Consider the following 14,733-nt stretch of genomic DNA (forward strand, 5'->3'; position numbering starts at 1 on the left):
ATCGGCAATTTTCGCTTATTATCAGGTCATTGAAACAGAACCCCCGCCAATAACTGGGGACTGCCTGTATCAAGACATTTCAATATGTTTTATTACTTCATCTTCAATGATATAGTATTTACTTACTCATGCTGCTTAATAGGCTTAAATGTGTAGTTTTTTCTCCCTTTATATCATTGTTGTTATTTCTCAAAAAACTTTCTTTTGGGTGTGTTTTTAATTATGTTCTTTTTTAGACAATGTTTTGTTTCAAACTACACAATATCTGGGAACATGGTAATGTTTTAGTCTTTCAGATTTTCTGTGGATCAAGACGTTCAAGACATTACAGGTTCATGTTGCAGCCGAGGGTTCTGTGCGAGGATTTGTCTTAATTAACATAGTAAGTTTTCCTCCACTTCCTCAACATGAATTTTGATGGCGTAAGTCTAAGATTATGTTGATCCTGACTAGTTGCCCGGGACCAGTCAGAATTTATGGTTTCATCTGTTTCCCCCCTTGGTTGGGGGAGGGTTCATACAGCTCACTCCCTTCCCTTAGATATCACAGTTTTTTAAAGTAAATTGTATTTTTCCTAACTATACAAGCCTGAGGTCCTTTACATAAGGAATTATTTTCAGCGTAGGATGGAATACGGCCGTTAAATTCTTAAACAAGGTGATTAGGCAGTAACTACCGTCTGGTAGGTGGGAAACCCCGCCTGCCCGGAAGTAAACACTCCACTTTGCCTTTCGGCCCAGGTTTCAGATTAAGGGGTGGCATGAGGTGGGCATTAATGTAAAGGATCTCAGGTTTGTATAGTTAGGAAAAATACAATTTACTTTAAAAAACTATGGTCAATTCCTACACGATATAAAAACTCTCAGTCCTTTACATAAGGAAGACTCACTGATTGGCGGAAGGAATGTGAGTGAGCCTCTAGAACTGACTGGAGTTCTGCACACCTGAAGAGTGCCCTGCCTCTGACAAGTTGATCGGCGTATAGAGTCTGCAGGATCAAGAGTCAGACTTTTGGCTCTATTCAAAATGAGAGGAATCATAACTCACACGAAAAAAGGCTAAGAAGAATATTTAGTCGGAGGCATTAATGCAAAGTTCTGGGAATGGTTTGCATTATTGCCAGTCTCCTTCCTCCCCTTGCTAGAGGAAGGAGCGGGATTTTTTATATGATTCTGATAAGAAAAACAGAAAGGAACCTCAATGTGCAAGCTTAAAGCATCAATTGCCCAACCAGCAAGTGTACGTTCGAGTCCTATCCTCAACCTGAAGGAAGAGGAGTAGAAGGACAAGGAGGGGAAGATGGAGAGGCCAGTCATTCTCGCATCCTTCTTACCTCTAGAACCGCACACCATAAGTGAGATGCAACTTGTCCTCTTGAAGGAGCCGAGTAAATAAACACAACTTGTGAGCATCCACCACCGGTCCAAGGAAAAGAGGTTCCAAGGACCTGTGGGCAGACCCTAAGGAAGAAAGATATAAATGTGGTCGTAATGAGACCACATCTATCTTCTGGTCTGGCATATTCCTCAGAGTGATGAAATGTAGCCTACCCATCACTGACACTGCTTGCTTCTGAGAGAGCGAACAGTGGATGTATCCAACAGCAGTGGATAAAGGTATCGACACTCATTGAAGGGTGTCGATCCTTCGCAGGTATAGTAACACACCAATAGGACAAAGTAATGACTGATCTGTATCAACCAATACAAAGTCCAAAATGCATGAGATCATGAAGGATTCGAACTCATCAACAGAAGCCAAATGATTGTGCATCCGAGTCTCCGTGATGTAGTCATGACATGACACCAACCAGTGAAGAAGGCTCTAATCCCTGCTGTTTTACAAAGGGCTGAAAAAGTTATTTTGCTACTTCATTGTTGCTCGGCAAGAAAGTCTGAGCTTGCAATGAAGGCGGAGGAATTTTCTATTTACTTTGGAAGCAAAGCTAGTAAGGCACGGAACAGGCGAAGTCTTCCATTATTTATTTTCAAATCGGGGTGAACAAAGAATAATTGAACACCTTACCAATTAGAAAAAGTATATTAGAAAACAAAACTCAAATTGTCTGAAGAAAATTATTCTGTGTCATCGCAGCGGCCAATGGGGCAGGTGCAATGGAACAGAAGACTAGGCTACAGACTTTTCTTATACCGTGGGGTAAACAGAAAGATGATAAAGAGTCTAATGAGATATATCATTGTCTGAAAATTCTTGCAACAGCAAATGTGGAGCATGAGACAGGCCTTAGTGAGAATTTCGAGCCAACCAGAGACCTAGTAAGTCTGTGATTGCTGGGCAAAGAGATTTGAATTGGTAGTTAATCCTCGACAGAGGAGAAACAACACTAAAACAAACAGAATCTCGAAGAGAGAGCAGTATTCTGCCAATCGCTCAACACCTTATTCTGAGTTGCCTGGCAGTGTATTCCATGATAGAATGCATTCAGCTAGAACCATCGAGCGCAAAAAAGATACATTTGAGGATCTGCAATTCAACAGAAATGGGAGGGAAGAAAACCCTCTTGTTCGGTGACAATGCAAATGCTGTGGTGTTGTTGGGAAACAATACCACTAATTATCTCAAAATCAAAACCGGAAACTCTTGGGAGCCCCAAAAGGCTGTCCTGAGTTTCTGGTTAATTAAGTTAAGTTACTATTTGTCTCAGTCACATACCAGAAGAATTAACTTACAGATTTCCCCTTTTGTCATACATATGAAATAAACTTATTATCACAATTTTGTTTGAATATCTGATAAAGACCACTCTTACATATGGAAATTTCTGCTTTTATAAGAGTAGCCTGCTCCTGTGACATCATGGCTAGTTCTTATAAAGACAGTTTTGATCTATCAACTTGGCACTTCAAAAGTACGTATGACCCATCTTCCTCTATCTCAGACATTGGGGTTTTTGGGAATTCTTTTTGCTGTTTATTCATACATACATGTGGTGAGGCCCTCTGGATGCGGTAGAAGTCAAGGAAGAAAATCCTTTCACCATTGTCACCTTTGCCTCCCTTGTTTACAGACTGGAGTTTGTTTTAGTGTCACGGGTTTCCCTCCAAGAACCTGCAACACAGAGCACTAGGTGCATGGTTTCCTCGGATATGGCAAGTTGAAGAGGTAACCTGTGTCACCGAAACTAGTTCCAGGAATATTCCCCGAACTAGTACCTCCTCCTCCCTCCTCCCTATTTCTATGGGGACTCGGGTAGAGGGAGCAACCGATGCTCATCCAGTAAGTGACTCAGAGGATGCTTGTCTTGAACTTCAGCGGCTTTGGCCAGGGGTTCAGCTCGACCAACACACTCAGTTTTCTGCATAACTCCGAGCTGACAATTCTCACCCAATGGTGCAAGATAAAAGCAGCTGTGGAGATTTTAGCAGACATTCCAGCCAGAGCATTGATGCATTTTTCTTCGTAGGACATGAGATTCTGGACGTCTGGGGATATGCTTCCAGCATAGGCTTTGTTGCCTTGACGGTCGCACACTCGTAACTTAGTCCTTCCATGTACGTGAGCAATCGATTCTGCACGACCTTGGACAAGTTTCCATAGGCAGTAGGGTATTTAGCATGTATCTGCTTAGAGCATCTTATAACAGGTCATCTCCTGGGGTTATCCTAACAGTTCCTCTGTCTTCTCAGGAAAGACCCATGTTACTCTTCACTACATGGTTCAACAGCAAGCTAGAGATCTACCGTTCCGTAGTCCCAGATCTGTTCACTGGGGCAGAGAATGCCCTTCAGCATACCTGAGACATCCTGGAAGTTTATGCTTTCCCTCTGTTCTGCCTGAGCCATCATATCCTGAACAAAGTAATGGGTTCCAAGAATCTCAGGATGACCCTAGTATCTCCTTTGTAGCCCTAAGCAGAGTGGTTCGAGGATCTTCTATGTCTTCCCTCAGCAGTGCCAAGAGAGATTCCCCCTTAGCACAACCTTCTCTGCCAACCTCAAGTGGAGAGGTACCACTAATTGGTAGGGACCTTATCCTGCTACCTCAGGAAATCTTTGTCAGTTGTGTACAAGGGCAAATAGGCCATCTGCTGTGATTGGTGTCATTGACAGGGTTTCTCTCCACTCGGAACTTCCATTCAGCAGATAGTGAACTTCCTGATCTTCCTCAGAACAGAGAAACTTCTTTCTGTTTCTGCTGTCAAGGGCTACAGGGTTACCTTCTTTGTCTGAAAGACGTGGATGTTGACATCCCTTCACCCTGTGAATTCTTTATGTTGTTCAAGGGCTTTGAAAGGTCTTGTTCATCTAGGAAACTCAAACCCCATACATGGGACCTTACTCTGGTGCTGAGTAGTTTCACTCAAGCTCCAATCGAGCCCCTGCGTCAATCATCAGATAGAATTGGTTTTGAAAACAGTCTTCCTTATGGCATTGGCTTCCTCGAAAAGAGTTGGAGAGCTCTGTGGTCTGGATTATGATGTAAACACATCAGGGGAATTTGTCCCGGAATTCATGGCCAAGACCCAAAATCCCTCGGTTCACAATGACAGATTTGCCTCATTTTCCATTTCTCCCCTTAAGGAATTTGTTAACGACCCTCAAAGAGTTACTGCTTTGCCCCTTCAAAGAACTGCATTGTTACCTAAAAAGGACTTATCACCTACAACCTGGGTGTCATAGACTTTTTGTTAACATGAGCCAAACCAAGAAAGAGGTGCTCAAGAATACCATTTCGTTTCGTTATGCGAAGGGATTAGGCAACCCTACTCATCACTGTCAAGTTCTGTCATCAATACTGTGCATGCAGAAGCACATGACATCAGAGGAATGTTCCTCCCTGGCATTTAAGAAGAACTTGTGTGTTCATAGGATTTTGATGCTGGTTCCTGGCTTAGTCAGACCACTTTCACTTCCTTCTGCCTGGAGGATATCGTCCACAGATCCTTGGACACTTTTTCCTTGGGTCCAGTGGTGGCTGCTCAACAAGTTGTGTAGCTCATCCTGTGTCCCTGGCAAGACAGTTTGTATTTTGCCCAATATGATAGTGTGGGAGATAGAATGAGTGAGATGATTGGTCTTTTTTTTTCTTTCCCTTTTTTCCTTTCTTCAATACCTACAGTGTCATTTTGAAGAATAGGCACATCATACACTTGAATTGGCTTGATGCAGGTGAGTGTTGCAGTCATACCGTTACTGAACATTGGCTGACATGGTTTGTTGCTTAAATAGATATAGTTCTATTTGATTTCCATATATGCAATGAATCTGGATGTGTTCCATTGTATTTAAACCGAGTGGACTGGGTGTCAGACATCCACATATCTAACACCTCAGAGGCTTAGGTGTGCCGAACCTCCAGTCGGTTCAGGATTCTCATAGTACCTCCTTCCAAGTGTGAGTCTACCCTAATTTTAAGACCGAAGGTTTGTGCTGCGTATGAACACGACAAATTTTTAATCAATTTGTATTTTTCATAACTAACAAACTAAGTCTTAACAGTGACTGCCCACCTTTAGCCACTCCTCTTATGTCTTGTCCTGGGTTGGAAGAAAGACTAAATGTCACTAGGTTCAAACGTGGTCTCTCACTCTCTTCCACCTCAGCTATGTATCAGATGCCATATGCCAAAGATTCCTTGCATATACAATTTTTTATTGTTTTTAACCAGTTTCCAGCTGGCACCAGAAGATTTATCTTAATGTTAAGACCTCAGGTTTGTTATTTTCATATTTTAAATACTTAGCAAGCAAGGAGAAATATAAAGGTTGCTATTCAACAAGGCCTCCAAACCAACCAGGTTGGGAAGAAATGATAATGCAGCTGCAACTCACCAACTGGTCCTTGATTATTCCTTTCCAGTGCACGAAGTCTTCCTTCTGTTTCAGGAACTGAAATTACAAGTAAGGTTAGAAAATTATAAACGAATAATGAAAAAGAGTAAAAAATAAAGCTTTAAATTTGCTTTAATGAATAATTTATCAGAATACCATATCAACAGTGGCCATTGATGTCAAAGATATAACAGAAATTCCAGCACATTTAACAATATTTTAATCTTGATAACACCTTACTTTAAAAAACTGTATTTAAACATATCAAACAATATATAATTAATTCTATTTAGAATGCAAATATTTCTGTGTCGGCCGGTGAAATGTTCCTATAGCACTCATTTCTAGGTATAAATAACTGCTAAATATACCAGAGAAAAAAGCCATATGGAATGCTGGAATTACTACCCCCAGCTAGCTCACCCTCATAGGGTGTCGGTATAGCACAGGGGCGAGTGGAAGCCACTACCACAGATACTTTGCCACTTAGAAGTCTCCTCTCTCAAAATCCCCCTCTAGAGAGGTGCCGTTACAATGTCTACCTTCCGCTCACTACTACTACCTCTGCCAGAAACCTTCATTCCTGTAATAGCACTCACCCTGTCTGCATGCACCGTTTTCGCTGTTCCCAGGAAGAGTTTTTTGCAAAGCATCATGTCTTCTCACGAGCAACAGGCTTCTTCATCTAAGTTGAGTACTGTATTCCATTTATCGTTTTTGAACACGTTGGGGCAACGATGCATCCAATTTTGGCCCTTATTTTAAGTCTCTTGTTCTTGTGAGCCGGGTATGACGTTCTTATGATCCGCCATTTTGGGTGCATGGTTGGCAGCATGCGCAATTATTTCAGTTTCTATCTCAAAGTGTATTTTATCCACCGTTTAGCACTTCACTATATAGGCTACTGTTTTCGTATTCTTTTTCATCATTCTCACTCCTGACGAATTCTGAGAGCCTTATTTTTACGGTTTAACCTTACGTTTATTAGCCTATTATAGGGCCCGTCTCACTCCTGACGTATACTGAGGCTTTGTTTTTTACGGTTTGTCTTACGTTATTAGCCTATTAGGGCCTTTTTCGTTATCATCAGTCCCTCAGGAGCGCGTTGGTTCCCTTTCGTGCGTACGGTGATATGCTTCATAACGTTATGTGCGAGTATTGTGTTTTTGGTATCCTAGGCTTGCCTAGCGGTATGCCAGTTTATTTTTAAGAGGTGAAGATTCCTCATTTATTCGCGGTACTCATGCATGTATATTTCTAGTTTAGTTTTCGATTATAGTCTTGTATTGCTATTTGATGAGGTTGGAAGTTCTTCACGATGTCCTACCCTGGCCTATCCGACCAGACCTAGGCTAGGTTTTGGAGGGTAGGCTAGGCGGTCTCTGTATATCCCACCACCCTTAATGGCTCCTTATACTGCCACCCGACCAGGCAGATATGTTTGTTTGGGGGGTGGTCCAGGACTAGAGAGTCTCTCTCTTGTTATGTTTGTAGGGCCTAGGCCTGTCTTACCTGACCAGATCGGAAGATTCGATTTTGGAGGGTTGAGTTAGGTTCTAGGGGTCCTCTTCGTGACGTCCTTATAGGAGCCATCCTAGCCTACCTGACCGGATCTGTACCGATTTCGGAGGGTTGGGCTGGGATCTTAGCTGGGTGCGATTTTCTCCCCCCCCCCTTTTTTCGTCAGTAATTCCTCATCAATTATTTTATGAATTGTCTTTGTTGAGTGTAGCCTGGGCCATTGCCCCCTTTAGGGTGTCAGTTGGCCTACCATCTTCTGCCCCTTTAGTGGTAGGCTAGTTAACGGCTTCTCGAGAAGTGGTTTTCACTGATCGGTTGCGGTGGCCAGGCGATCACCACTCGTCCACTCTCCTCCAGACACTCCCCCCCACCCCCCCGTCCCGGACTCGTTCCGGCGCTGCTTTGTTAGCTCGCTGCCCAAGTAATCCTACCAATGAACGACAGCTAGAGCGTAGAGCTCGGTCCTGGGGATTAGTCGAAGGAGATTGGGGGATTAGTAGATTATGTAATCTCTGTTGGTGTGTCTCCGGGCCTGTGTGTTTTCTGGCGAGGTGTGGTCTAGCATCACACCCGCCAGGAGGCTATATGCCGGAATTTATGTACTGCTGTTCCGCTGCTCTGTTTTCCGTACTTCTCTAGTGTAGGCGGAGACATTCAGAGCTTAGTATTAAGAAAATTTATTATGTAGCTTCTGTTGGTATGTCTCCGGGCCTGTGTTTATTCCGGCGAAGTGTGGTCTACCATCACATGCGCCAGGATGTATACACCGGAGTTCTACGTACCGTTGTTCCCGCCGCTCTGTTTTCCGTCTTCTATGTTATCGCTGCTGCCCACTCCGGTGGGAGCAGAACTGGGCTCAGAGAATGCGCCTCCAATTGGTTAGGTATTGCTACTCTACTCCGGTGCAATCAGACTCAGGCTTAGGTTTTGCCTTGTTTCCCTGTTCTGCTCGTATCAGGCCCTCTCCACCGATTATAGCTTTGGCGATACCCAAAATATGGATTCCGGAGCAGGCGGAGACCTCCAGAGCTTTATTAATAACAAGTAAGTTGAAGATTATACTCGATTATTACCTTTAGCTGGTTAAGTAAGTAGTTTAAGTGTACTCATACCGCCGGAATTAACTCCGGCGGCATTATTTGACGATACTCATATCTCATATATCTTTCCAACTTACAGATGGTTCGATGCCAGGAGGCGGGATGCCCAGCTGTCCTGTACAAACTGTAAGGGCATGAGGTCTGCTGGTCTCATGCCAGCTGTGCCATCCACCTGGAGGGACGCGCGGTCTGGCACCCGGAAGCCTGCACGGTGTGTTACAACCTTGTTACAATCGTAACAGATGAGTCGGTAGGTAGCGTACTTGCCTCATTGTTAATCTGAATTCTATGTTACACATATCGGTTGGAAAAGTCCCTGACACTGGGGAACCTGATTTGATTATCTCTTACAGGTTGATCTGACGCTCAAGACCTCCTCGATATCGGCCCTTAAGGCTTGGGTAGGGAGGTTTGGAAGGAACGTGGGAGCCGGCCAACCCTACGTGCTGTCGGAGGAGATGTGTGCCCTCCTCTACCCGAACGCCCAGGTTTCGGCAGCAGTACCAGCGGAAGTAGCGGCTCCCATCATAGAGCGAATCCGCCAGGAGACCCAAGCCCCCCCGGAGGACCAAGAGGGCTTGTGCGATGTCATGACAGAGGTGGTGGCAGCCACCAGCCTGCACCGGGAGCCTATGGCCATCGAGGAACAGGAGGAAGGTAGGGAGGTAAGTGAGGCAGGTAGTCGTGGGGCTAACGTTCTCTCCTTCTTCTTCTTTTCAGGGTTTCCCTGGGAAGTCCACAACCCTTTGGAATAGGTCAGGCTCGGTAATCCCCAAGGTGAAAACCTTGAAGACGAAGTCTCTGCCGAAGGCGGGTAGCCCAGCCAAGCCTTCCCCGGCAGACTCCGCCAGGTCGTCATTGGCCCCCAAGCCTTCGACTTCCTCGGCCAAAGCTACTCCCCCACCCAAGGGGTCGAGAGCTAAGTCTTCTAAAGCCAGACCGGCAGAGTCTGGCTTCGACCATGAGGCTTTCGCCACTCTTCTCATGCAGAAGATGAGCGAAGTAGTGGACTCGAGACTTCAATCGATGTCCACTCAACTCGCCTTGGGTCTAGAGACATCCGGACAGTCCATCATGTCTCTGACCCAGAGATTACAAGCCCAGGAGGAATTGGTGACCAGATTTCTCCAGTCCAGAAACACATCGCAGTCCTTTGCAGTGCCGGACGCATCCAAGCTTCCGCCATTCGAGAATAGCAACACGTGGCGGTTGGCTCTACATGCTCCGTTTTCAGAGGGCAAGCTTACAATTGAAGGTTGCGGAACCCGACCCGTGGAAGACTATGAGTTCTTTCCGCCGGGCCTACAATTCCCCTTTCCGGGCTACGCTAGACTAGCCGAGGAAGCGTTGGTCAGGGTAAACAAGGTCCCGAAAGAGACAGTTATCTACCCTAGGGATCAGGCTCAGTCGGCATGGGTCCGCACTCTTACGGAATGGGAGTGCGTCAACACCAAACATGGTATAGCAACCCCACAAAGGTTGCTATACCATGTTTGTAGCGCCGGATGACGTCCCGACTCCTTGCACATCAAAGATTGCAGAATTGACACTGCAAGCCGGAATGGAGGACAAACCCATGCCTCAGGTAAAAGAGATGGAGGCTACCTCTTTGCTCTTTCCCGGAGATCTGGAGTGTTGGGCTGGCGCTCCGGCAACGTTCACGGTGGGCAAACTCGACCCGGAATGTGCCTCCACACAATTCAGTGAACGTTTGCCTAGAATTCCGGACTCCATGATTAAGGCGGAATGAATTCGAAGCAAGATGCAGGCTGAGCAGGTCAATTAACTCAAGTCACCACTGCAGAGTTGACAGCTACTGTCTTTGCATATGAGCCTCTATTCTGGGTCCTGACAAAGTCGCTGCTGCAGGCTTTTCAATCGGACCTGTATGATTTTATAGTGGCTAGATGAGCCTGCAGGAATCCAAAAGTAGGAAGAGGCCTAGGAAGTATCAGCCTTTCCAGACCTCAGTCTCAAGCAGTGGTACAGGCAGTTCCTGTCTCCCAGATCAGCAAGCCTTCGACATCTAAGGCACAGCCACAACAGCAGTTTGTTCTGCTGCAGAGTCAACCGACTCAACAGCCTTCGAGTTCGGCTGCCCTTGTAACTTCCCCAGCTTTCAACGCCTCCTTTGAAACACAAGGGCCGTTTTGAGGCTTTAATAGACACACAAGGGGTAGCAGAGCCAGAGGTGCTTTCCGGCAGAGAGCTGGCTCTAGAGACAGAGGCTTCAGAGGAGGCAGAGGAAGTAAGACCTGCAGTCAATGAGTTTCTGCAGGTGGGCGGGAGATTGTACCTCTCCCGGGACCATTGGACCTTCAGTACGTGGTCCCACAGTATTGTGTCGAAAGGTCTGGGGTGGAAATGGAAGAAAGGGCCTCCTCCACCAGTCAGTTTTCATCAGATTGCAACAACAAACCTTCTAGACTATGCCAAAGACCTTCTTCAAAAGAAGGCAATAAAGAAAGTCAGTCACCTGAAATTTCAAGGACATTTGTTCAGTGTACCGAAGAAGGACTCGGACAAACGAAGAGTGATTCTGGACTTGTCCCGTCTCAACTCATACATTCAATGCGACAAGTTCTGCATACTAACCGTCTCGCAGGTGCGGACCTTGCTTCCCCGTGGGGTTGTCACCACCTCTATCGATCTTACAGACTCTTACTATCATGTACTGATAGCAAGAAACTTCTCTCCATACCTAGGCTTCAAACTAGGAAAACAAGCTTACTCGTTCAGAGTCATGCCGTTCGGGCTCAACATAGCGCCCAGAATATTCACCAAACTAGAAGAGACAGTAGTACAGGAACTAAGAGCTCAGGAGGGTAATGTTGGTAGCTTACCTAGACGGGCAACCAGCGACGAGGAATGTCAAAAGGCAACAGCCAAAGTAATAAAATTCCTAGACTACCTGGGTTTCCAGATCAACAAGGAAAAGTCCTATCTCACTCCGGCGTCTCGCTTTCAATGGTTGGGAATTCAATGGGACCTAACCACACACAAACTATCTCTTCCGCCAAAGAAGTGCAGAGAGATAGCGAAAGCTACGAGACAATTCCTCAAGAACAAATGGGTTTCTCATCGTACCGAAGAGAGAATCTTGGGTTCACTTCAGTTTGCTTCAATAACAGATGTTCTGTTGAAAGCCAAACTGAAAGATATCAATCGGGTTTGGCGGAAAAGAGCCAACAACAAGTTCAGAGACAAAATCTCCTTGATTCCACTAATATTAAGGAAAAGACTCCGCCCATGGACAGAAGTCCAGAGTCTTTCCAAATCAGTGCCACTACAATTTCCCCCGCCGTCTCTGATAGTCCACACGGACGCCTCTCTGAGCGGATGGGGGACTACTCCCAGTACAAGAAGGTTCAAGGAACGTGGTCGAAAACATTCCGCCAGTTCCACATCAACATACTAGAGGCAATGGCCATTTTTCTGACCTTGAAACGACTAGCTCCAGCCAGGAACATTCATATCAGACTAGTCTCGGATGGCGCAGTGATAGTTCATTGCATAAACAGAGGGGGCTCCAAGTCGAGCCAAATAAATCATGTGATGATTGCAATATTTTCGTTGGCAATGAAACATCATTGGCACCTGTCAGCTACTCACCTGGCAGGAGTACGGAATGTCATTGCAGACTCACTATCCAGAACAACTCAGCTGGAGTCGGAGTGGTCCTTGGACACAAAATCATTCCATTGGATTTGCCAACAAATCTCGGGCCTTCAGGTAGACCTGTCCGCCACGGAGTCCAATCACAAACTTCCGTGTTATGTGGCTCCCAATCTGGATCCTCTGGCTCACGCCACAGATGCGATGTCCATAGACTGGAACAATTGGCAGAAGATTTACCTATTTCCGCCAATAAACCTCTTGCTGAAAGTCCTACACAAACTCAGATCTTTCAGAGGACAGGTAGCATTGGTAGCACCCAACTGGCCAAAGAGGAATTGGTTTCCTCTTCTACTAGAGTTGAAATTCCGTCCCAGACGGATTCCCAACCCAAAACTGACTCAAATAGTACAAACTCGGACTGTGTCAGCTTCCTCAAGAATTCTGAATGCCCTAACTTTATGGACTTCATGAAGTTTGCGGCACAGAAGGATGCTAGTATTGACCTGCTAAACACCCTGTTCGTGGAGTCAGACAAAAGAGAATCAACACTCAGGCAGTATGATTCAGCAGTAAGGAAGCTAGCCATCTTTCTAAAAGAATCAGATGTCCAGAAGATGACTACGAATCTGGCAACTTCATTTTTTAGAACTCTGTTCGAAAAAGGCCTAGCTGCTAGTACCATTACTACGACTAAATCTGCCTTGAGGAAGATATTTCAGTTTGGCTTTAATATTGATTTAACAGATTCGTACTTCTCGTCTATCCCTCGAGCATGTGCTCATCTGAGACCGGTGGACCGCCCTCACACAGTCTCCTGGTTTTTGAATGACGTACTCAGGTTGCTTTCAGATACTGATAACGAATCATGCTCATATATAACACCACTCCTGTACATGTACATAGTTCATTATTATATCTGTTATTATGTTCATTACCTGTTGTTTTTCCCAGGATAGTATGGATTTGGTCATATTAGGTGCTTTTTTACCATTTGTAATTTCTATTTTCCTTTCATAAAAAATTTTTGTTTACCAAGCTTATATGGCCAATTCTCTGCTACTATTTCACTGGCCGACACAGGTCGAACACAGAAAAGGGATTTTGAAAAAGGAAAAATCTATTTCTGGGGGAAGACCTGTGTCGCCCGGTGAACCCATCCCTCTCTTTTCCTTTTTCCCCACCCTTTAGCTGGCCCAAGCTTGAGAGCGTATTTCAGGGATGAGGGTTTCTGGCAGAGGTAGTAGTAGCGAGCGGAAGGTAGACATTGTAACGGCTCCTCTCTAGAGGGGGATTTTGAGAGAGGAGACTTCTAATTGGCAAAGTATCTGTGGTAGTGGCTTCCACTCGCCCCTGTGCTATTCCGACACCCTATGAGGGTGAGCGAGCTGGAGGTAGTAACTCCAGCACTCCATATAGCTTTTTTCTCTGGTATATTTAGCAGTTATTTATACCTAGAAATGAGTGCTATAGGAACATTTCACCAGGCGACACAGGTCTTCCCCCAGAAATAGCTTTTTCCTTTGTCAAAATCCCTTTTCTCATGAAACTGGCAAAAGAATTTATGATTAAAAGCTGTGCCTATCCTTGAAAAAAAAGTTTCAATACCATTAGCAGCTTCCCAGGAATCAATAAAGAAAAATCATTATTTTCATTGTGACATTAAGTTTCATCGTGATCTTTAATATGGAAGCAATTTCTGAAATACAGGAGATTAAGTAATCAAATCAAAAGCAGAGTAAAGATTACCACTCCTTAAGCATCCTCAACTGGAAAAAACCAGTTTTCCACCACCTAATATGCCTCTACAAGAAAGCAGACAATTATTCCCATCATTCTGCTAACAGGCATACTCTCCTGTAAATACTTCCACAGAGAGAAAAAGTTCTTATGCTGTATAGTATAACTGATTTTTCTACAGTATTCAAAGTATACCAGCACCGGTCAAAACTGGAACTTTTTTATAGTTTTACATTTCATCCATACAAACTACTACCTTAGATAGCTTTACATTTTAATTTGAACCATAAATGTAAATAGCTAAAAATTTAAGTGCTACAACCCACAGAGGATTTAGTATCCCTACACAGTGTTGTTCTGGAGCATAAGTATCTACACCTAATCAGTGTACATTTGAAATGTTGAAGCACCTAAGAACAGTTAGTGGAGCATCGTTAAGATAAAGGCGCAACATTAAGGCACCAGTGAAATAACTGAATACCAGACAATAGCCTAAAAAGTATGATGAAATATATTATTATAATGATGAACCCCATCTACTTAGAACAGTCAGTACAATGGTGGAACATGAGCAGAACAATTACTTGGTGGAAACACCATGAGACATCAATAAAAAAGTAGAACACCAGGAGACCTTTCACAGGGCCACAAAGCATGCTATGGGTCCCAGTGCTTGGGTTTGTGCCTGAATCTCATATTCCATTCCATTTCATACCACAGGGCCACGGAAAGGAAGAAATCCCAGTATAATGTAGGATAAATAAGCTCTGTCAAGAAGTAAATACTGTAAAGAGAAGAGGAACTTTTATTTAGCAAATCCATTTAAGAAGACGTCTCTATGGTAAGCACGTGTTAGAAGGAATGGAGCCAAGTTTGAGGTAGTACAAAGGTAGGGATTCTTAAAGAAGAGAAGAGCTGAGGATCAGAGTGTCTTTTATTTCAACAGGAGGCTCAATAATTTTCCAT

General features: G+C 44.5%; 1 protein-coding gene across 4 annotated transcripts in view; it reads right to left on the reverse strand.

Moving 5' to 3' along the window:
* LOC135225172 (vacuolar protein sorting-associated protein 11 homolog) overlaps positions 1–14,733 on the reverse strand; it is a 230,146-nt gene that overhangs the window by 2,142 nt on the left and 213,271 nt on the right. For all 4 annotated transcript variants that reach the window (XR_010316924.1, XM_064264426.1, XM_064264424.1 and 1 more), the window contains one exon: positions 5,792–5,848. Coding sequence is in view for 3 of the 4 variants with exons in the window: in XM_064264426.1 (XP_064120496.1) it covers positions 5,792–5,848 (57 nt within the window). In the remaining variant the exon portion in view is untranslated. The remainder of the gene's footprint in view (positions 1–5,791; positions 5,849–14,733) is intronic.

This window comes from Macrobrachium nipponense, chromosome 13 (assembly GCF_015104395.2).
Source record: "Macrobrachium nipponense isolate FS-2020 chromosome 13, ASM1510439v2, whole genome shotgun sequence".
NCBI lineage: Eukaryota > Metazoa > Arthropoda > Malacostraca > Decapoda > Palaemonidae > Macrobrachium > Macrobrachium nipponense.